General features: G+C 42.9%; 1 protein-coding gene across 4 annotated transcripts in view; it reads left to right on the top strand.

Moving 5' to 3' along the window:
* Positions 1-23,828, top strand: part of Ttll4 (tubulin tyrosine ligase like 4) — a 40,919-nt gene extending 17,091 nt beyond the window's left edge. Inside the window, exons 2-21 of one of the 4 annotated variants that reach the window (XM_076865495.2) lie at positions 2,743-2,832; positions 5,276-5,501; positions 6,341-7,933; positions 9,292-9,401; positions 9,757-9,820; positions 14,752-14,873; positions 15,296-15,406; positions 15,744-15,820; positions 16,502-16,693; positions 16,793-16,875; positions 17,100-17,228; positions 17,560-17,682; positions 17,977-18,075; positions 18,680-18,814; positions 19,637-19,780; positions 21,076-21,178; positions 21,808-22,018; positions 22,160-22,230; positions 22,787-22,872; positions 23,274-23,828. In XM_076865495.2, the coding sequence (XP_076721610.1) occupies positions 6,438-7,933; positions 9,292-9,401; positions 9,757-9,820; positions 14,752-14,873; positions 15,296-15,406; positions 15,744-15,820; positions 16,502-16,693; positions 16,793-16,875; positions 17,100-17,228; positions 17,560-17,682; positions 17,977-18,075; positions 18,680-18,814; positions 19,637-19,780; positions 21,076-21,178; positions 21,808-22,018; positions 22,160-22,230; positions 22,787-22,872; positions 23,274-23,529 (3,612 nt within the window). In that variant the 5' untranslated portion in view covers positions 2,743-2,832; positions 5,276-5,501; positions 6,341-6,437 and the 3' untranslated portion in view covers positions 23,530-23,828. Of the gene's footprint in view, positions 1-2,742; positions 3,051-4,990; positions 5,502-6,340; positions 7,934-9,291; positions 9,402-9,756; positions 9,821-14,751; positions 14,874-15,295; positions 15,407-15,743; positions 15,821-16,501; positions 16,694-16,792; positions 16,876-17,099; positions 17,229-17,559; positions 17,683-17,976; positions 18,076-18,679; positions 18,815-19,636; positions 19,781-21,075; positions 21,179-21,807; positions 22,019-22,159; positions 22,231-22,786; positions 22,873-23,273 lie in introns of those variants that run through there. The other 3 variants (XM_076865497.2, XM_076865494.2, XM_076865496.2) reach the window with 3 other exon arrangements.
* The last annotated feature ends 73 nt before the right edge of the window (positions 23,829-23,901 follow it).

The following is a 23,901-nucleotide window of genomic DNA, read 5'->3' as shown; positions in this document are numbered from 1 at the left end:
CCTTCTCCCTTGAACTCCCCTTGAGTCAGAGTTCATTGGCAGGTTAGGATGGTATGTGGTGGATGAATATGTGGTATGTGGTGGATGAATAGTTCTTCTTTAGGTGGCTACATTTAAAAGATGTCTGTTGTAGTGAGGTTCCTCATATCAGGCATCTGACTTTTGTTCTTGTACCTTAGGAATGACAGGTGTATTCCCCAGTTAAGCTCACTGTAGGTAATGGAGTAAGGAGCAAATCCATTGGTCTGGCTATTCACTGGCAAAATCCATTTCTGCCAGTATACTTTAAAAGAAAGTCCAAGTTTATTGTGTATTACCTGCCTTCTGGTCTGAGGAGAACCAGCCTTTCCTTTAAGTAGTAATGACTTAAAACAAAACTTTATTTGGGAAGAACAAAAAAGTTACCAAAAAAAAAAAGTACAAAGAATATTTCTCTTTACCCAGATTTATTTAATGCCAATATTTTTACCATACTGCGTTATTATTTATTTATGTTCTCTTATAGATATATGTATGGACTATATCTGAATACTTCTTTAAAACATCCTGAATGTTTGTTAAAACCAGGATATTCTCTTACCTTGCCACAGTGTAACCATCAAATTCAGGAAATTAACATTCAGTATACTGTTATCTGTAGACCTTATTCAAATACTGTCGGTTGTCCCAACAATAGCCTTTGTGTGGCCCAGGATCATACATTGTATTTATTTGTTATGTCTTTTTTTCCTCTAATCTGGAATAGTTTTTTATTCCCAGTCATAGAGGAGAAACATCTAGTGTTTCATTATTAAGTATGATATTGGGGGCTGGGGGTGTAGCTCATGATAGAGCACTTGCCTAGCATGCATGAGTCCCTGTTCCATCCCCAGCACGAGGGTGGGGCGGATATTGGCTGTTCCTTTAATCTTTTGATGTTTCTATCAAATTTTTAACACTTCCTTACTTTTTGACTGCACAAGATGTTCTGGGCTTATCTTCTGCTTTTCTTCTACAGCCTTGGAATGAGCCATTTCTCCTGGAGCTCTGGCTCCTCTTATTAACAGATAGTATTTAGAAACAAGGCCTGGGAAGTTGAGTAACAGTCACTTTTTAACTCTTTCACCTAGTGTTTTCAGAAATGCCAACCAGAATCTAATGATAAAAACCATACGAAAATCCTGAAGCAGAGGTTGGGGATTTAGCTCAGTGGCAGAGCACTTGCCTAGCATACACAAGGCCCTGGGTTCTGTCCTCAGCCCTGGGGAGGAAAAAGGATTTAAAAACAAAACAAAACAAAACAAAAAAACAAGTTAACAAAACCCTGAAGCAAAGTTATGGAAAGAAGTTTTGCTTCCCTCGTATCTTCTCCTGGTTTGTCCCAGAGTACTTTTCAGTTGCCCTTTAGTGCCTAGTCACACCTGCAGCTGAAGAATCTAGTTGTTGGTAGTATAATAAATTTCACAAAAGCTCCCAACTAACAGACAGTTATGTATTTTATAAAAGAACATTGCTTGTCCTAGCTAAAATCTTGTGGTGGGATAATTATTGCCTGCTCCTTGTATTTTCCCCCTTCATGGAAGCTTATAAAAGGGCTGAGGGAAAAGATGAGATCATTGTGGGGCTGGGGATGTGGCTCAAGCGGTAGCGTGCTAGCCTGGCATGCGTGCTGCCCGGGTTCGAACCTCAGCACCACATACAAAACAAAGATGTTGTGTCCGCCGATGACTGAAAAATAAATATTAAAATTCTCTCTCTCTCTCTCTCCCCCTCTCTCTCTCCCCCTCTCTCACTCTCTCTTTAAAAAAAAATAAAAAATAAAAAATAAAAAAGATGAGATCATTGGGTGCCAGTAAGAAGGAGAGTAGTAACTACCACGCTGCAAATGTTGATTATGGGCCAGGTACTGTGCTTTTATACTTCATGTGAATTTTCTTTCTTTCTTTCTTTTTCTTTTTCTTTCTTTTTTTTTTTTTTTTTTTGTACTGGGTATTGAACTCAGAGGCACTTACCCCTGAGCCACATCTTCAGCCCTTTTTACTTTTTATTTTGAGACAGGGTCTCACTAAATTGCCTAGGCCCTTGCTAAGTTGCTGAGGTTGGCCTTAAACTTGTGATCCTCCCAAGTTGCTGGTGTTACAGGCATGACCTAATGTGCTAGCTTCATGTCAGTTTTCTAATTTGGTCTGTCACACTAATTTGGTACTCTCTCCTGTCTTTCCCAGAATATTCCAGCTGTGTAGATTCAGCATTGGAATATAATCCACTGCTGACGAGGGCTGAGCTTGGCAAAAGTCACCAGGAGGTGGTAGCTGTTAGTGCAGCATGGCTGGGGGGAAGAGGATTGCTCTGGAGACTTCCTGGGAAACTTTGCACAAGTAATACATGTTTTTGCTTTAAAAATTAAGAGAGTGCTGGGGTTGTAGCTCAGCAGTAGAGTGCTTGCCTTGCACATGAGAGGCACTGGGTTTGATCCTCAGCACCACATAAAAATATATAAATAAAGTAAAGATATTATGTCCATCTTAAAAAAAAAAAAAACTTAAAAAAAAATTAAGCAAGACAGATGCCTTGAAGTAACATTCCCTTAACGTTCCCCTGTTCAGTCCTCATCTCCCTTTCTGCCCTGACCATCATTAACAGTGGAATATATATTCTTCTGGACTTTTGGTTTTGCACAGTCTAGTCAAATGTCCTGAGAACTGTCCAGAGAGAATTTTCCTCCAGGTTGTTCCTCCTAACTTACCTTTATTTGCCTTTCAGCTGGGCGCTTTCCCATTTGGACCAAGATTGAAGAACTTAGCCACAGAAATATACTTGTTTTCTTCTAAACTTGAACTCTGCAGGCTATAGGTCAGTGTTTGTGCCCTTTTTGCTTCTTAAGTCCTCCTGTTCTCCAGGGATCATATGTAGGAACAAGAAAATGTTAGATCATTGGCTCTGTAAAATGTTAGATTATTAAAAGTTATTTTCCAGGTGAGGTGAATTTATTGACTCCTAAAGTGAATTCTTTGCAAGCCTCTAGTTGGACTGTCAGCAAATGGAGGATCCTTTGGACTTAGTCAGAGACAGTAAGTATGAATGCTTTTGCCTATCTTTCAGTGGTGTACATATGTGGCTAAAAGTGTATGTAAACTGAATGAAAATAGTGGAGCTTGTGGTAAGTCCTTTTGTAACTTGCATAATCACCATTTGTTCTTTATGAGTTTATATTTGTGTAAGTTGGGTATTTTTGATGTATCCATGGCTTCAGTGTACACAAATATCTTTTCTTCCTGTTCTTTTCCCTTTGATGCCTTGCCCTAAAATATTGCCTGGGAGATGGGCATTTTATCTTGGAATTAAAGTCATACATATGGAGTGTGTCATTATGGTGCACTTAGAAATTTAAGGGAGTTTGGGAGAAGGGTCTCCCAGATGTTGTCTCGTAAGCCAAGAGTATACCACAGGGATGGGCTTGATGACCTTACAAAAAACTGCCTCTGAGTTTTGTGGTATTTGGTTGCCAGACATTCTTTGCCTATCTGGGCTTTGATTTTATGGCAGAACTCACTATTTTTGGTGCATTAGCTTTTGGAACTATTTTTTGTTTTTCAACTTCTTAGATTTTGGATCTTCTACAGCTTTTTTAAGTCTTGCTACTAAACACTCCTGTAGCCACTGGACAACACACAGGCAAAGGTGACTGTGGCAGAGGTTGGGGGCTTAGGACAAAGTCTGCCTGAACGTTCTAGCTAGGTTTCTGCTTCTCATTAGGTGAGGTTTTAATATCACTAGGAATTTTACAAGGAGAAAGAAGGAAGTTACTTTTGGCAATCATCATGTCTTTGTGTAAGCAGATTCTAATTCTGAACCAAAAACAGTGAAACCAGTTTGGAACCCTTGTATATGATAACTGTTGTGGAATGTTACTATTTACTTCATGTTCTTGGAGCTACTCACTGCTGAGTGTGACACAACAAATTTGTCTTTTGCTCAGCATTACCTGACAGCCATCTTAGCCAATCCTGGATGTCTCTGACTAGCTGAGGAGCTCTTTCTCAGAAAGAATTTAGCAACATCTTACCCACTTGGTCCTTGCTGCAGATATCTTTCTTTGGGAATACAGGTGCTGCTTCTTCAAGTTGGCATCCTACACATCATAGTCTCTTCTGTGACAGGAGACTAGGAATGGAAATAACTGTTGCAGAGACATGAGCTCTGAAATCCCATCAGTTGGAGAGAAGAGAAGAGAAGTCACCGTACTCATTGGCCAAGCTGGCCTGCTTCACACTGTGTGTGATCAGGCCACCCAAAGCTTCTAGGAGGGTGGGAGTTTGTTCTTAGCCTTCTTCCTCCTCGTTTGGATTAAAAGGCGAGCCAATTGGGTGAAAGACTCCTTGTGTCCAGTGTTCCTGGCACTAGGATTCACATGGTGGAAATCAGGCAAAACTGAGCACTGTGTGGCAACAGAGAGGAATTCTTCACCCAGCCCTGAGGTATTATGCAGTGAGTGCTGATGGCTGCAGGGGAGTATGGGATTGTCTGTGGCATCAATGAGACAGCAGTGGTGTGCTCCTTCGGACTTCACCCATGAAGGCCTGGACCAGCGCTTAGAAAGGCCTGAAAGTCTGAAGTGGCATGATGCACATGGGGAATCATGAGTGGGATTGTTTTTCAGGGGATACCAGCATGAATTTTGATTTTCATAATGCTTTTCTCCCATCACTTTGGTGTATCCATTTTGTTACACTGGTAGGGCAAACGTGAATCTTGAACATACGTAACACTTACACATGTGCACATGTGCAGTCTTGTGAAGAGGCAGAATTTGCCTCTTCCTGTTGTGTTTCTCTATCATATATGCACAGGGTAATTGTCCCATTTACAGTGTTTCCATAGTTAGGACTTCTATAGAGATCTATTTTATGTCACCTCATTTTGAGGTTAAGCTGGCCTCAATATCTGGTTTTAGCATTTATGCTGCTTTTAGCCCACCATCATTTTGAATATTGGTGAGTGATGTTGTGACTTTTTGTACTCTCCTCAAGAAAGAGTTTAATGGAGGTCAGCCTTTTCAGGAAAAGAAGGTGACATCACGTGGCTTTTGCAGGCTGTTTGTGTGTGTCGGTCGTCCTTTCCTCACTAGCTTCTTTGAAAACACCTGATGAGGATAGCAGCTTCCATTTAGAATTATCCCAGATGTCTGACTTCTTATAGATAGGCTTGGTTATCCCCCTCCCGTGCTGCTGTGAAAGCAAACACACCTTTCTCTGCGTTTGTGAAAACTGGAGAATATTTTGTGAATTTGATTTAGAAAGAAAGTGACCATGCTGAAGAGATTAAGACTCAGAACTACAAGGCTGGTTCAAAGATTCTGCATGAGAGGAAACGATGAATGAGAAGACAGACTTTCTATCCCCGAGAGCAACCCAAACTGACGTCTGAGCTCTGGAGTAAAGAAAGCTTTTCTCCTCTTCTTGCCTCTTCATTCCACTCCCTGAACGCTCCTGTCCATTGTGGCTGCTGGGAATAAAGTCACTGTAAGTAGAAATAATGTTGGTGTTTAGTTCCATTTTCTTTCTTCTTTTTCCTATTAACATGTTGTTAGGGATTTAAGTGTATGGCTGGCAAGATTCATTTTTGTAAAAAGTATTTTTTACTTATACATGGACAGAATATCTTTATTTTGTTTATTTATATTTATGTGGTGCTGAGGATTGAACCTAGTGCCTCCATGTGCAAGGCTGTGTTCTGCCACTGAGCCACAACCCTACCCCAGCTGGCAAGATTCTTGAAGAGATGAAATTTCTGTTTTAGGTTCAGAATAAACTCCAAGGTTAGCAGGGGAATTCTCGCTTCTGTCTGAACTTGTCCTGCTTAACTGTAAAAAGCAGGCTGAATTAGGGGTAGCTGAGAGCTAGATTAGGGAGAAATAGAGGTCAAATGCATTCTCAAATAATCTTTTGAGCTTTCAGAACTGGTAGGTGAGAGGAAGATATTGGCTCTTCTCTGCCACTTCCAGACTTGCCTCATTCCTAGCCATGTTGGTTTTAGGTGAGGGGATGTGACCCCTCATGGAGAATTATGTATGATGAGACAAAGATATGTACCTTTTTTTGGAGAGGAAGGCACACTTTCTGAGTGAGATAGGTGGACACACTGAGCAGCCTTGGAATTAAAGTCTGGTTGGATGAGGGCATCAGGAAGACCACTGGGAATTCCCTGGAAACATAGGGTTCTTCTCCCATGGCCCCAAATGATGACCAAGACTGGTTGCCTAAGAAATGCTGAGTGGGACTTGTTGCTTACCTGAGGACCACTCTAGTATACTTTCCATCCTCCCAGGAATACAGCATTCCTAACCCTCTCTCCCCTGCAGTTGACAGACTTCAAAGATGAAGCTGTTGCTATTGGAGATGTGTGGCACCTTACCTGAGCCAGGCCCTGAGGCCATGCGGCCATGATGTGGGCCCCTCATGGCCTCAGCAGGAGCAGAGCACTACAGTATTGGCCTCCGCCCGGGAAGCAACTTCAAGCAGCGAGGTTCCTCAGGCACAGTGCCTGCTCCACCACCTGAGAAACCGTCAGAGTGCAAAGTCTGGTCACAGGCCCATCAGCAAGTGAAGCCAATCTGGAAGCTGGAGAAGAAGCACGTGGGCACACTGTCAACGGGGCTGGGCTCAGGCCTCTTAGGGGTTCCACCCCAGCCAGCCTATTTCTTTTGTCCCAACACTTTATGTAGCTCTGGGACCACAACCGTCATTGCAGGTCACAGCACCTCCTGTTACCTGCACTCTCTCCCAGACTTGTTCAGCAATACCCTGCTGTACCGCCGTTCTAACAGTAGGCACAAACCATACCAGCAATTGGAGTCTTTCTGCTTGCGCTCAAGCCGATCAGAAAAAAAAACTTTTTCTTTCCCTCAGAAGAGTCTCCCTGTCAGTCTCACTGCCAGTAAAGCCACTTGTTCCACGGTCTTCCCCATGGCTCAGCCCATGGCGTCCTCATCCACAGATCCATACCTCTTACTGGCAGCAGCTGGGGAAAGCCCTTCAAGGAGGAGTCTGGCCTCTGCCATCTCAGGGAAGATCCCATCTCCACTGTCCTCTTCCTACAAGCCCATGCTGAACAATAATTCCTTCATGCGCCCAAGTAGCACTAAAGTGCCTTTATCTCAGGCTGTAGAGGGCCTGAAGTCAGTATCCTCACCCAAGATTCAGCCTATCTCCTGGCATCATTCAGGGGGTACAGGAGACTATGCACCTCAACCTGTTGATCATAAGGTGCCCCAAAGCACTGGCACTGTCCTAGAGGATGCCACTGCCCATATCACCCCTGCCACTCTGTCTACCCCTAGCTCCCTCAACACATCCACCACCAGTGTTGCCTCTTCTCAGTATAGCCAGAATAAATTAGCCTTGAGGACAGAGCCACATCTCTATGTCCTGGATGACAATTCAGATTCCCAGGCTCCAGCTAAAGAGGTTCGTTTCACAGAGGCTGTGAGGAAATTGACTGCAAAAGGTTTTGAGAAGATACCACGGCAAGGCTACCAGTTTGAACAGTCTTGTTTTGTGAACCCCAGCCTCCAGTGGAACCTTCTGAACAGGAGCAGGCAGTGGAAACCTGTAGCTGGCCAGCAGTTTCCTCAGGAGGATGCTGGATCAGACAGTAGGAACCTTCCTGGTGCCTCGGATACCTTGGGGTTGGACAGTACAGTCTTCTGTACCAAAAGGATCAGCATTCACCTCCTTGCCTCACATGCCAGTGGGCTCAGTCCCAGCCCTGCCTGTGAGTCTGTAGTTGATCCCCCACCACCTAGAGAAGATAAAACTCCTGTTCCCCCTCCTCTCCTTCAGCCCCTTGGGGTAGCTGAAGTGGCCACCCATCTGTCTTCCATCCATCTGGGCCAGCCTGGAAAGGAGGAACTTGAGAAAGGCAGGGAGCTGGCCTCACCTGCTAGGGATATTGGGTAAGTAGATGAATGTTTTTGGTTCATTTAGAGCAGTATAATGGGTATACCATAATGGTGATACTGACCCAGTTACCTCTGAAGGTTGGTTTTATTTTTTAACTGTCTCAGAATTTTTGACTTTCATTTTAGGGCAGGGATCAGGAAACTAGCTTGCAGACCAAATCCTGCTCATTGCCTACTTTTTGAAATACAGTTGTATTGGAACACAGCTAGGGCCATTTACTTCTATTGCCTGTGGCTGCTTATTATTTTTTAAAAAATATTTATTTTTTAGTTGTAGTTGGACACAATACCTTTACTTCATTTATTTATTCTTATGTGGTGCTGAGAATCGAATCCAGGGCCTTTCACGTGCTAGGCGAACGCTCTACCGCTGAGCCACAACCCCAGCCCCTTTGTTTTGTTTTGATTTTTGGTACTGAATGGTGAATCCAGGGGCATTTTAACACTGAGCTACATCCCTATTCATTTTTGTTTTTTATTTTGAAACAAGATCTCACCAAATTTCTCAGGGTCTTGCTAAGTTGCTAAGGCTGATCCCAAACTTAAGATCCTCCTGTCTTGACCTTCTGAGGTGCTGGGATTACAGGCCTTATGGTGGCTGCCTTCTTGTTACAACATTTGGGTTGAATAGTTGTGACATATTGAATGGCCAGCAAAACTAAAAATATTTATTCTTTTGTCCTTTAGAGAAAGAGTTTGCTAGCCCCTATTTAGGTTATATCCAGGAGAGAAATAAGAATTCTAGACACCAGATGTTGGGATCTGTGGCTTTTCTACTTGTTCCAAATCAAATCAGGTTCTCAAGCATTGCTGGTATGACAGCCAACCATTCAGTCAGGACATAGACACAGCTGATTCCTTCTCTTGTGTCTTTTTACTTTTCTGGAATTTTGGTTTGCCAAGTCCTTCTGAGTTCCCAGTGAGCAACCTAGGAACATTTGAAGATATTCATTTATAGGCAGAGTTTTGCACTTATATATTATGAAGTAAGGGACTTCAAAGAAAATGGAAGAGGTAGTGCTTTTGTATAGGTGGGGGATGTAAAGAACTATGGCTCGATGTGAACTTTGAGGGCAAGAGAAATGAGTTTGACATCCAGGCAGGACATAGCAGATTGGTGACAAGGAGGAAACAAATACTGGGAGATAGAAGAGGAATGAGGCTGCATGTAGTGGCACATGCCTATAATCCTGGTGATTTGGGAGACTTAGAAAGATTGAAAGTTCAAGGCCAGCCTTAGCACCTTAGTGACACCCTGTGAAATTAAAAAATAAAAAGCAATAGGAAATGAGACTCTTAACTGTGACATCTTATGGAGTTGGTTGGGCTGGGAGCATGATTCTTTCTTTTAGTTCAGCAGCTAACCTCCAGCCAGACCAGGTTGATGCTGAAGATACAGAAGAAGAACTAATAGACAGTTTGGAGGACTGCTGCAGCCATGACGGGAACGAAGAGGAGGAGGGTGAGTAGGGAGCCCTTTTCCTCCATGTGGGATTGGTTGCAGCCTCCTAGGAAGGGGGCTAACAATTATGTGCTGTGCTTGACTCATATTATCACCCTCATTAATCATCTGCTTTGGGGGACTTATGGAGCTTCTGGAGGACTCTGGTCCATAGCTGTCCTGTCCCATCAGTCTTCTCTCTGCTGCTCTTGAGCACAAGAAAGGCAAAGCAAGGTAGAGGTTAGTTTCATGGCTTCCAGAGCAGGGCTGAATGTATATGTATATTCATGAAATATTCTACGAAGAGCTGTATAGGCTTGGTGGGTATTTATGGCAGTCTCTTCCAGTTGAAGCTTCTCTGCTTTTCTTCCCACAGGAGACTCAGAGTGCTCCTCATTAAGTGGTGTCTCCCGCAGCGAGTCGGTGGCAGTGATCTCTCGGTGAGTGTCAGTTGTGTAGATCATTGGTACGTACTCATTTTTTTGTCATTTCAAGATCATGAAGTGTGTAACCCTACTTGCCTGGCAAACCCTAACTCATTTTCCCCTAATTGTTATGTTTGTTACTTTAGTTTTTGAACAGGGAGCTAGTGGGAGACCAGATGTACACTTGTCAGTTGGGTTTAAAAACAGTACCATGTTTCTGGTTTTGAGGCTCCAAGAAATTGTTCAACTAAAAGACAGATATTTCAAGAAGTGTTTAAGAAATGAATTACCAATTAAATTAAATTTAAAATTCTCTTTCATCTACCTTTGGATGGAGTCTGAGGTTCATTCCTAACTAAGGAACCAAAAAAAAGTCAATCTCTTAACAAAAATCCTGGGTGGGAGTTGAGGGAAAGGAAGGAATGCAGGACTATAAAGAAATCTCTATAAAGGAGGGCATTCATTTTGTGGAAGATTTTTAGAACTTGGTAAAGGATCATTTAAACTATCTTCAACATTCTCCACCATAATCTCATATTCCCCAAACCATTTCCAGACTGGCCTCAGAATGAGACTTTGTCTTCATTAATTGTTTTTATATATATACATACATACATATATATATATATATATGTGTGTGTGTATATATACACACATATATAAAATATTACGTGTACTTATTATATATTTATATATAATTATATATATTTACATATAATTTATATATATTTATAATACATATACAATCATATATAATCGATACAAACCCCCCCACACACACATATGTATGTGTTTTGGTACTCGGGATTAAACCCTGGGGTGTTTTACCACTGAGGTACATACCCAGCCACCCTGCCTCTTTTATTTTTGGTAAGTTGCTTAGGGCCTTGCTTAGTTGCTGAGGCTGGCCTTGAACTTGCAATTCTCCTGCCTCAGCCTCTCAAGGCTTTGGGATTACAGGTCTGTGCCACCACACCTGGCATATTTTTTGTTAAGTATTAAAAAAGAACCCCCAAATGTACTAAACATAATTATTTTCTTTTAAAAAATTTCTACTGAAAATACAAATATAGAATATTGTTGTATTATTTTTAATTCAAAATGTTTATTCTAATTTCTAATTAAAATCTAGCCATATGTGTCAAGGCTTGTCCAACACGTGGAACATCTGCTCTGGTTGCTTTTCTTTGTGTCAGCTTACCTTAGGGAGACCTGAGAGAAAGCTTTCCACACTGTGGTGAATATGGGCAAGGTTAGGTGTGTTTCCATGATGCTATGGCAGCAGCTGTACCGCCTATAGAGCCCCAAGACAGCCCAGTGAGGCAGAGCTGTCTGGAAAGTGGGAGAGAGCGAATTGGGACTTTCTCTGAAGGTGGACAGAAGTTCTGTCACAGATACTTGAGTCTGATCTGTGAATTGTTACTTCTGACTTAACACATCCTCCTTTCAGAAAAGCAAAACTCCTAGTTATAAATCAATTAAGTAACTCCATTCTCCATAAGAGAAGAACATATAGCTTGGAATTGGTTTGGTGTCCTGTCTTTTTCATACTTAAGAATGATTTGTGTTTATCTGTAGGCCTGCTTCAGGACAGCTACACAACTCTTTATCTAGATGTCTGATATGTAAAATAAAATTCATGGTCTGGTAATATAGTTCAAAGGGAGAGCACATGCAAGTGTGAGGGAGGACCTGGGTTCAGTCCCCAGCACCATGGGAAAAAAAGAAATAAATTCACATAAGATGTGTGTTAATTATTTAGTTCATTAATTTATTAATTCCTACAAATTTTACACATCTTCCTAGCAATATGAGGCTTTAAACAGGGTTTTCAAGAAAATGAAGATTGATGGATTCCAACCACTGTGGTGCATGTCTGTAACCACGGTGATTTGGTAGGCTGAAGTAGGATCAGAAATTCAAGACCTGCAGCAATTTAGCAAGACCCTGTCTCAAAATAAAAAATAACTATATTTAAAAAAAAAAGAACTAGTGATATAGCTTAATAGTAAAGTGCCCTTGCATTCGATCCCAGTACCAAAAAAGAAAATAAAGATAATTAAAATGAGAAATGCTTTTGGATTGCCAAAAAAATCTTAACTTTTTCCTCTTTTATCAAACATTTTTACATTTATTATAGCACATTTGACTATTATTGAAAAAGTGGAAAGATCACTGCCTTTATTTTTCTACACAATGGTTCCCCATACCCCTCCACATTAGTTGGTTGTTTGACTCTTTTTTTTTTTTTTTTAGTTGCCAGTGGATTTTTCACTTTATTTCTTTATTTATTTGTGGTACTCAGGATCGAATCCAGGCTCACACATGCCAGGCAAGTACTCTACTACTGAGCCACAACCCCAGTCCATGGTTGACTTTTTTGAGAAGGGGTCTTGCTGTGTTTCCAGACTGGCCCCAAATTCCTCGACTTAACTCATCCTCCCACTTCCCACCAATAGCTTTATTACATTTCCTGCTGTTGCCCCCTCCACCCCTAGAATCATGTAATTTTAGAGATGGCAGTCATCAAGTCCAGTGAAAAAATTTAGGACCAGAGAAGTTAGTCTTTCAAGATCATAGACAAAAAGTCAGGTGTCTTGGGGGTAAGCCAGTACTCTTGAGAGGCAGCTAACAAAGGCTTTCTCCTCTTTGGTTTTAATTAAACTTTTAAATTTAAGGTAATTGTAGACTCATATGCAGTTGTAAGAAATTAACAGAAAGGTCCTTTGTATTATTTACCCAGTTTCTCTCATGTTGTAACTTGTTGCAAAACAACAGTAAGGCGTAGCATAATATTATTATTGAAGGAAGTTAACATTGACAGGGGCAAGGTACAGAATATTTCTATCACTGCAAGAATCCCTCCTGATTCCCTTAAGTGACACCTATACTCTCATCCCCTTGCCCTTAACTCACTAGTTTCCATTCCTGTAATTTTGTTATTTCAAGAATGTTACACAAATGGAGTGATATCAGTATCTAACCTTTTAGGATTGGCTTTTCTTTACTTAGCAAGTTCTTTAAAGTCAAATCCAGGTCATTGCATGTATTAGTAGTTCATTTTTTGCTGTTGTTGCTGAGTAGTATTCCATGATTTAGATAGATATACCACAGATTTTGTTTTGTTTTTAAACATCCACCTGTTGGAAGAAAATTTGGGTGGTTTCCAGCTTTTGCTATTATTGTGAATAAAGCTGCTGTGAACAATCATGTAGATTTTTTCCTTTTTCTTTTTCTGTAATGTACATATTTTTATGTGAACATAAATAAATACTTGGGAGTTCAGTTTTGGTCATGATAGTTGCATGTTTAGTTTTTTAGGAAACTGTCAGAACTATTCTAGGGTGACTATCTTTTATATTCCTGTTTTTGTTTCTGTATCTTTACTCATTCCTCTTGATTTTCAAGAATCTTAAATTCTTATGCTCAGTCTTTGAAGGAAAATCTTTGGGAAATGAGGAATAGAGTGAATTCATTGGAATTATTTACCTAGGAGTTAGTATTTAATTTGACCCAATAAAATAAAAATCCATTAAAATCTGGAACGTTGAAGTATTTTATATATAATACTTATTCCTACCATACTGAAAATGATAATAGGTAAAGTGACTTTTTTTTTTTAATAGTTTTTTCAGTGCTGGGAATCAGAACCAGGAACTTGTGTGATAGGCAAGCACTCTACCATTGAGCTATACTCCCAGCCCAAAAGTGGCTTTTTATAAGATAAAAATCAAATTTTTTAATATTTGTGGATCATATCAGCTCAGTGTAGAGGGGAATGACTGTTCTCTCCATTCTTTAAAGATGTGGTCTGTGCCAGTTGGCTTGTACTGATAGATGATTGAAGTGTTCACTATTTTGAATACCTTTGAGGTAGCTCTGGCTGAGCCATTGCTAGAACAACAGTAAACATCGCCATGGTCTGCTGGCCCAGCATCCTGGCTTATGCGTCCATGAGATCTAGAACTGTATGGCTCTGTCATGTGAAAGTCCAGTTTCATAAGCTATCTGTGCCTTCATATGAACCTAATACAAAACAGTTACAAGTATCATTGTTTCTTTTCTTCCTGTTGCTTTTTCCCCTTTTTCTTTTTAAAAATTTCTATATCTCTTCTTTTGCGGGGAAGGGGATTTACTGGATATTGAACCCAGGTGTACTCTGCCACCGAGCCACATCCCCAGCACTTGTTTTATTTTATTTTGAGACAAGGTCTCACTAAGTGGCTTAGAGTCTGCCTAAATTGCTGAGGCTGGCTTTGAACTTATGATCCTCCCGCCTTGGCCTCCTAAGCCACTGGAATTACAGGTGTGTGCCACCATGCCTGGCTTTATACCTCTTCTTTGATCTTTTATTGTTTTCTTCTTTTGATTATCCATATTGTTCTTTTTTTCTCCTCATCTAGCTCTTTATCTTAGTGTGGCAGTTTTCTATTTGTGTCCTGTCAGACTCATTCCCTCTTTGAGAACTATAAGGACATTCCCAGCCTGTGGCTTGTCACAGGAAGTTTTGGAGATGTATTATCTAATGAAGTGGAAAATCTTGTCTCTAGGTAACTTTTAATGGTGTGGCTGTATGTAGGATAGCTCTAGCATCTTATGGATTCATATTTGCGAAATAATTATTGAACACTTGTCTTTTCAGAATCATTATATCTAGCTAGGTGCAGTGGTACATTCATATAGTCCCAGTGACTTTGGAGGCTGGGGCAGGAGGATTACAAGTTCAAGGCCAGCCTCAGCAACTTAGCAAGGCCCTAAGTAATTTAGTGAGACCCTTTCTCAAAATAAAATATTAAAAGGGCTGGGGAAGTGGCTGAGTGGTAAAGTACCCCTGGGCTAGATCCCCAGTACAGGTGGGGTAGGGGGAGAATCATTCTATCTTAATACTATGACACCTCGGGGCTGTTGCTTTTCCTTACTTGCCACATGTTTGTTTTTTATCTTAGGAACTGTGTGGAGCTTCTTACCAAACCTTCCATTCATGAGAAAGTTGTCCGACCAGCCCTTATCTACAGTCTCTTCCCTAATGTGCCCCCTACCATCTATTTTGGCACTCGAGATGAAAGAGGTAAATATGGCCAAGTGACAAAGTCCAGGAGAGCCCCAGGAGGTGGTGATAAAGGTGGGAAGGGACTTCCGGAATGGCTGTCACAGTGGTTACCACACTGTGCTCGGATCTCACCTGGTTATAGGTCCAGGGTGGGGATATTTTCTTGCCTGTCCTTTAGCTGTTCCTTTTCAGCCTCATATTCTTAGACTTAGCACCTACCCTCTAACCTTGTTTCTTTCCTCTTTCAGTCTCATCCTTTTTTTTGCTTCTCATTCCCACCCAGTCCTTCTTTTTCCCCAAAGTGTGCTCTTTTGAACCCTGATTTGGGACTTGCCTACCCAAGAAAGGATGGACACCAGTGTCTTTTATATTTTCTCACCAAACAATTCTCCTGCTCTTCTTGCTCCTGCCCCACCTCCCGCCCTGTGCCTTTCCCCCAGTGGAGAAACTCCCTTGGGAGCAAAGGAAGCTGCTCCGGTGGAAGATGAGCACAGTGACTCCCAACATTGTCAAGCAGACTATTGGACGGTCACACTTTAAAGTCAGCAAGAGTGAGTCATTCGCCTTACTGTGGGCCTGTCCTCTTTGTCCCACCAGTTGGGCTTTGGGCAGGAGGAGAGCTCTGGATTTCCCTTGGGCATAGCTGGAGACCTTGTCTTGAAGCTGCCAACCTCATAGTGGTGGCATAGCTAAGCCCTCTGTTGTTCAGGGTTGGGAGACAGAACATCATTGTTCTGTCCCTAGTCCCAGGGCCTCATGTAGGACAGTTCCATGGCAACTCTTGGAAACCTAGTCAGGGAGCTGTGCCCAGGCTCAGTGGTTTTTCTGGGGTCTCTGTCTCAGGGACAGAGCTGCCAGCAGGATTGACTCCCCAATTGCCCTCTTCAGGAAATGATGACTGGCTGGGCTGCTGGGGTCACCACATGAAGTCTGCTAGTTTCCGATCCATTCGAGAACATCAGAAGGTAGGAGTGCTTTCTGAGGAGCTGTTTCCCTGGATTTTGGACTAGGCCAAGAGGAGGGTGGTGTTGGGAATGGTGAGAGTGGATGTGGAGAGAGGAGGGAAACTGCAGAGATATGAGGAAGGTTTATAGAGAGGAGTTCAGGAGGGGTACAGGGTGAGACCCTAGCAGACCATACACAACTCCAGTTCTGTTGCAGTGTCTTAGCCAGTTGCCACCTCTCAAAAATACTTTTTTTCCTCTAATGTATCTTGAGATGTATTGTTTGTTTTCAGGTGATAATGTTTCCCCAATAACCATTGTACATTGCCTCCATTGCTCCAAGCTAAGTATGTCTAAAGAGGACTTCTGGTCTCATGTTGGACCAAATGAGTCCCTTATGTCCAGATTTACTAAAGGCCAGGTATTTTCCTGTCCTTGTTCCATAGGCTGTTGTGGAAAAAGTTTCAACCACTTTTTCTTTGCATTCAAGATGATATCATGCCTATCTTAATCAAAATTGTGTTTCACGTATCTTTTGGTGAGTGCTCAGTATTGTATATGTGAAAACCATAAAGCAATGACAGTGATATGGAATAGGAGCATGCACTGTTGCTAAGGAAGTTGGAATGGCCTAGTGGGGCTTGTCATCTTTGTGGTCTCACCTTCACCTTTCCTTGCTCTCACTTTTGGTCCCTTCTGTAGCTAAACCACTTCCCAGGTTCTTTCCAGATTGGAAGGAAGGACCGACTGTGGCGGAACCTGTCTCGAATGCAGAGCCGCTTTGGCAAGAAGGAGTTCAGTTTCTTCCCCCAGTCCTTTATCCTGCCCCAGGATTCCAAGCTCCTGCGCAAAGCCTGGGAGAGCAACAGCCGCCAAAAGTGGATTGTGAAGCCAGTGAGTGGGTCACTGTGGGCAACAAATGGTGGTCTGAGAATGGGAACAACATAGTTTTGTACCTGGAGCAAATTTTGTCTCCCTTCTGTTTCTCTCTAGCCAGCATCAGCTCGAGGCATTGGCATCCAGGTCATTCACAAGTGGAGTCAACTCCCCAAGCGCAGACCCCTCCTGGTACAGAGGTGAGCCCACCTGTAGCTCACATTTCTCTCCCCATCTTCCTATCTCCTTGACCTCCAGGTTTCTCTCTTACAATGTTCTTCGACCTCTTGTCCTCCTGCCAGAGACCTTCCTTAGCCAACTGTTTTACTGTCTTTATCTTGGGACCTTGAACTGGCTTTTGCCCTAACACAGCTGCCCATCAAGCCTCACTGGCTGAATGTGGAGCTGCCTTTCCTCTACACAGGTATCTACACAAACCCTACCTCATCAGTGGCAGCAAGTTTGATCTGCGGATCTATGTTTATGTCACTTCCTACGATCCTCTACGGATTTACCTCTTTTCAGATGGACTTGTCCGCTTTGCCAGTTGCAAGTATGTTAGAGTGTGAAGTGTTGCCTCACAATTTGGGGGACTTATTTTCCTCAGAGGGAGGAAAACTGGAGGATGCCAAACAGTTTGGCATAACATGATTTAGTGATATTTCTTGGTGGGGGAAGCAGGAGGGAATGGGAAATGAGGTTCTCTACTTTGCTGAATTTGCAGCTGAGGTGGGACAAAGGAGATGATTGCTGACAGTTAAAGTTCTCTGGTCCTTGTTGATCTGAAAAGATCTGTGTACTTGTCCTTCACCTCCTCAGGATTTGGGAATATTTGGTTCACTCTCTGCTCGCTGTCTTACCTCTGCCTTTCTTCTTGTCTCCAGGTATTCCCCTTCCATGAAGAGCCTTGGTAACAAGTTCATGCACCTGACCAACTATAGTGTCAATAAAAAAAATACTGAGTACCAAGCCAATGCAGACGAAACAGCCTGTCAGGGCCACAAATGGTACTGAAGGCAGAGTGTCCCAGTCAAATGTAGTCCTAGAGGGTGTGAGGGTTCTGGGGCTTGGTAGGTCCAGGGGCCTGGTGGTAGGGGAGTATTATAGCAACTGAAGATTACATAAGCACTTGTAAATTCAGAGTTGATCTGTTTGTTGTCAAGTTCATCTCTTAATTCTGAATGTCAAAGGAAGAGATGAAAAAAAATACCATTAGGTCTTTTATTCCCTGTTTTTTCTCATTTCATTGTCATTTATTTCTTGAATATAACACTAAATACTCCCTTTTCCTCCCCCTGCAGGGCACTGAAGGCTTTGTGGAACTATCTGAGCCAGAAGGGAGTTAATAGCGATGCCATCTGGGAAAAGATAAAGGATGTCGTTGTCAAAACCATCATCTCGTGAGTTATATTGCCACTCTGTGGAGCCTGCTGCTAGGGAGCTCCCCTGATTTCTTATTGGCCTTATGCTACTATCCTCTGGGCTTTGACCATGCTGTGGTTCTGTTCTGAGGACAGGGAATGGTAAGGATTAGATAGAGTAAGAGCCACTTTTCCTGGGTGGCTTCTGTCTGCCTAACTCTGGGCCACTCCATTGGCAGGACAGCTCTGGGTGTGGACCTTTGGGAGGAGCTAGACTGAATAACTTTCTTTTGGGTGGAGGGTGCTTTTTATTCCTTTTTTTTAATTTTAATTTGTTATATATGACAACAGGATGCATTACAATTTATATTACACAATTTTTCATATCTCTGGTTATACACAAAGTAGGATCACATCCTTCATGTCTTCATACATGTACTTAGGATAATGATGACCATCACATTCCATTGTTTTTCCTACCTTTATGCTCCCTCCCTACCCCTCCCTCCCCTTTTCCCCTTTGTCCTATCTAGAGTTCATTTAATCCCCACCCCCCAGCATATTATGGATCAGCATCCTTAAATCAGAGAAGTCATTTGGCATTTGGCTTTTGGACTAAATACTTCTTTATTCCTGTGTCCAGATCAGAGCCCTATGTGACCAACCTGCTCAAGCTATATGTGCGACATCCTTACAGCTGCCACGAGCTCTTCGGTTTTGACATCATGTTAGATGAGAACCTCAAGCCCTGGGTCCTGGAAGTTAATATTTCCCCAAGGTAGAGTGTATTTTGAATATACTCACAATAGAATTGATCCCCTATCCTAAGAATTCTTTTGTCACTCTAGTCTTGTCAGTTTGGGGAAGATAGTTCATAGTTCCTTCCCTAGAATTTGTGTTTAACCTTCATGGTTTGTGTTTGCTCGTTCACTTACTCTTTGCCATTATCTCAAGGTTCTTCAAGAATGTAGAGGGTTTTTAAAAGTTGTTCTTTTCATCAGAGATATGATAAATTGTGGTGTAAAGGTGAATTAAGAATTGTAGGGCTGGGGATGTAGCTCAAGTGGTAGCACACTCACCTGGCATGTGTGCCGCCCGGGTTCGATCCTCAGCACCACATACAAACAAAGATGTTGTGTCCTCCGAAAACTAAAAAATAAATATTAAAAAAATCTCTCTCTCTCTCTCTAAAAAAAAAAGAAAAAAAAAAAGAATTGTAATGCAAAAAATAATAAGAGCTCATGTATAATGGCATAGTTTTGCGTGAACATACTTTACATACAGAATTACGAAAAATGGTGTTGTAAATGGATAATTATGATTGTAATGCATTCCATTATTGTCATGTATGTAAGAAATTAAAAAAAAAAAAGTTGGTCTTTTTAAGTTAATCCCTACTGTTTGTTTTCCTCTAGGAAACTAAGGTCATGGGCAGGTTTAACAGCTGGGTAAATTATTCACTGTCTTGGTACAAGAGACTTTTGTGATGATGCTTGAGCTTTGTCCCAGGAAAGCCAAATGGGGCTAGCCCTGACTTGGACATAGAATCAGAAACTATTTGTAGTGCTGCTTTGACCACAGTGTGCATCTTTTCCCAAAGCCTCCACTCCAACTCTCAGCTGGACATCAACATCAAAGGCCAGATGATCCGAGACCTTCTGAATCTGGCGGGTTTTGTTCTGCCCAATGCAGAGGATATTTCCAACTCCAGCAGCCCCAGCAGCTCCAGTGGCTCCAGTACCAGGTCAGCCTCCTTATTTCCCTGAGGCTTAGCTGGCTGCATGAATAGCTCATTGTGATTCTGGGAAGGAACAGATTCTGGATCCTTTCTTTTGCTTTTGCTTTGTATCCCTTGCGGCTCAGTCTGCCCCTCCTATCCATCTGCACATCCCTGCCATTAGTATCCCTAAAAGTAAGTTTGGTTATTTTGCTCTCCTGCTCAGGAATCTCCACACGGCCTGGGAACCAAGTTAACTCCTTATCTGGACATTCGAGGCCCCTGCCTCCTTTTCCTGGGTGCATTTCTCTCTACTCCTCTTCCTGACTCCTGTGCTCTGACAGACGAGATCACTCACAGAAGCTCAAGGTTGGGAGGATCCCTAAGGACCAGTTAGACTAATCTCGTTCTCTGAAAAGTTCATTGCTTCTTGCTGTTCCCCTTGATGTCTTTCCTCCGCTCATGGGGTATCTTCCTTCTGAAATCTCCTTAGCCAAACCCCCACCCACCAGAGCCTCGCTGCAGACAACATCTTCATGAAGCCAGCTTAGTGTGGCCTTTTTCCTCTAAACCTTCAAAGCACTGGGCTACTCTTATGTTTATTAAATGCCTCTGCTGTGTAAGGAAACACCTTTAATGTTGTCACAACCCTAAAGGTTACTATCAGTATCACAGTTTACAGAAGAAGAAATTGAAGATCCCTAGGATTAAGCAACCCATCCAGGGTCATTCAGCTAGACAGTTGTAGTGAATAGAAATAAAATCCTGATTTGCCTGGTTAGAAAATTTGCTTTCTCTACTCTATACCTTGTTGACTTATCCTTGGCTCTGTCCTGTGGTTATTTGTCATTTAACTTGTTCCAGTTGCCATACTGTAAGCTCCTTGGAGGCAGGACTGCTTTTCAGTCATCATCATATCTTTCTCAACGGTGATCATAGTAACATGGATGATGAAACAGGGCAGGGGGGTTTAGTTATTTGCCCAGAATCATATAGCCAGTAGGTGTGTGGTAAGTTTTCACTAAATTAAACTAAGCCAAAGTGTACAGCAATCAGGCTTACTCCTTTATTATTTATTTTCTTAAATTCAGGAGAGGATATCTTGTGCTCTTTCAGTTCTTCCATGGTACATGGTTCTGGATGACTTTCAGACAGGCTGCCTGAGTGGATTGCATTTTAGTGTGATCCACTCAAGTGACAAACATCTTTCAACATCTTTGTCTTCTCCTAGGAAGTGTGTCTTCCTGGGCTGGACCTCTCTGAATTCCTCAGGAGGGATGCTGCTGACTCTTCCTTTGCTTTCTGTCTATCCCTTGTCTTAGCCTGCCCAGCTCTCCCAGGGACAAATGTCGAATGGCACCAGAGCATTTTACAGCACAGAAGATGAAGAAAGCCTATTATTTGACCCAGAAAATTCCTGACCAGGTAGGAGATTGGTTTTCCCTGGTCTCAGCAGAAAGCTCCTTTGACCAAACATTTGGGAAACCAGCTATCCTTCTCTCTAAAGCAAGGGTTCTTAACCGAGGTCTGGGATCCTGTGACGTGTAGAGGTATGTTGGCACATTGCTTATTCTGGGGGAGAGCTGATAGTCTCTGCCACATTTTTAAGAGCCAGTGCTCTTGGCTCACTTGTCAGAGCTGTAGACCTTCACTCACATGGTTTCTTTCCCTGGGGAGTACAGCAAGAGCCTGGGAGGCTTGGTCTTCTCAGAGCAGATATGTGAGCCAGATGACAGAATAGCAGGCACAATGCTGGTGCCAAGTGCTGGTTATTGGACCCTGATTGCAACTCCTATCTAACAAACCAATTAATCTCAGAGCCCCAGCAGCTCCTCCAATCCCAGTCAAGAGCATTTTCCTCCATTAGCTAAATTGAGTGGTCTTAGAAACAAATGAGGTACAGAGCTGGCTCACCAGGCAAAGCTAGTGGTCCTTTGAGGGTTCTGGAACACCTGGACCCCAGGACTGTGTTTCTTGTCTCCAGCTTCTTGATTCTCTGCCTCTGGCTCACACTATCTGCCACACCCTCTTCTTCCCTGTTCCTTGGACCATAGGACTTCTATGCATCCGTGCTGGATGTCCTGACACCAGATGATGTTCGGATTCTAGTTGAGATGGAGGATGAGTTTTCTCGTCGTGGTCAATTTGAACGAATTTTTCCTTCTCGGATCTCTTCTCGCTATCTCCGCTTTTTTGAGCAGCCACGATATTTCAACATTCTCACCACCCAGTGGGAGCAGAAGTACCATGGCAACAAGCTCAAAGGTGATGTGCCCTTCCTGCCCACAGGAGACTACATTTAGTGAGAGATTAGATCTTATTAACCCAAGAAATGGACTTCTCTGGAAAAAATGGGCCAATTGGTTCCTCCCTACTAAGTTCCAAACCCCATTCATCTTGCCCTAGGAGTAGATCTGCTTCGGAGTTGGTGCTACAAAGGGTTCCACACAGGAGTCATCTCTGATTCTGTTCCACTGGTGAGTTATGCCAGGGCGGGAAAACAGCTCTTTTTCAGGGCCCACCCTCTTCTGCACTAAAAGTACTGCATGGGCTGGGTGTGGTGGCAAGTGCCTGTAAGCTCAGAAACTTGAGAGGCTGGCAGAAGGAGTTCAACTTTGAGACCAGCCTCAGCAACTTAGTGAGGCCATGTCTTAAGATAAAAAATAAAAAGGGCTGGGATGTTGCTCAGTGTTTGAGTGCCTGTTTACTTCCTGATACCATCAAAAAAGAAAGTACAGCATAGGTTGGGCTAATATGTACCCTACCCCTAGGCCCTGCTTCTGTATCTCATGACCCTTACCTTTGAAAAAAAAATGATTGGCTTTAGGATTGTCTGGACTCCTTTCTTTCAAGGATCAAAAAAGTGCTCTGCAGGCCTCAATCTTTTTTCTCACTAAATAGAGAGCCAAAACTTTTACCCCATGGGCTCAGGGTCAGGGAATGGGAGAGCTGCAGAAAGAGTCTTTGGCCCCCGAAACTCCTGCCTGACCTCTGCCCGACACCCTTTTTGCCTGTTGCTTCCTTTGTTCTTAGTGGTCTCTGCCGACATCACTTGTGACTGCCCCAAAGGGTGATGGAGTGCTCAGTGCCTTCTACAGACCAGAGCCTGGCAAGCTGGGGTGAGTGTGGCTTCAGCAAAGGGGGGGCTAACAGAGTTTGGGGAGCTTTCTTTCTTCCTCTTTTCCTAGACTGAGCATTCTCTATATGGGGGTTGATAGGAAAGTCATATATGTAGCCACAATATCCTCTTCCCAGTGGCTCTTAGGATGCCCAGCAAAAGTGAGCTGGAGCACAGAATTAAATACTTGGCTCTGCTCCACTCACTCACATTCACACTTGCACTTGAGCTCACAAGCCTTCAAGTAAATAAAATATATTTTATGGTTATTAATATATCTGTGTAATTAATGATCTATAGTACATAATGTTGTGAGTGCCTGGCCCATATGTGGAAGGCAATTCAAAAGTAAGTCTCTGCTGCACAGTTACTCAGCCATCTTTCCACACCTGTTTCCTTCAGAAAGAACAGCTCCTCCAAGGGAAACCTATTTTCATCTGAAGACGGGACCATACCCAAGCCCAAGAAGACTCAAGTTGGTCTTCCCCCTTTCCCCAGGAAACCCATCTGCTTAAAGGAGAGTGAGATCACCAGCACAGAGCCCGGCCCTTCCCAGAAGTTACCTGTGATCAAGTACTCTGGGCGGACTTCCAGACTTTCTGTTTCCTCCACTTCCCAGTCAATCAGTGACTCCCTCCTGCCTGCTGTGAGCCCATGACTGACCTTCACAGCCACTGCCCAGGAGCACCCGTGTCAGCTACCTCATGGGAACCATCCTGCTGACCAGCCTGACCCCTGCTACCCCTCCACATTGCCCCTCATCAGAGTATTTTTTGAAGTGGTTGTATTGCAGAGATGGGCATCTGGAGGGCTGACGGGGTGGTGGTGATGGGGAAAAGGTGAGGAAGGTTCACCCTCTGTCACCTGTCTGCCTGACTGGCACCTCCTATCTCTGTAGAGAAGTGGGTGACAGCCAAGCAGCCTTATAAAACAGGGTTTGGTTTCTGTCTTCAGAGAGCCATGTGTGGTTTGTTTGTGACCTTGGTCTTCAAGTGGAGAAAAAAAATGCACCTGTAGTCCCAGCTACATA

The sequence above is a fragment of the Callospermophilus lateralis genome, chromosome 9 (assembly GCF_048772815.1).
Source record: "Callospermophilus lateralis isolate mCalLat2 chromosome 9, mCalLat2.hap1, whole genome shotgun sequence".
Lineage (NCBI taxonomy): Eukaryota > Metazoa > Chordata > Mammalia > Rodentia > Sciuridae > Callospermophilus > Callospermophilus lateralis.
This window is presented reverse-complemented; position numbering and strand designations above follow the sequence as displayed.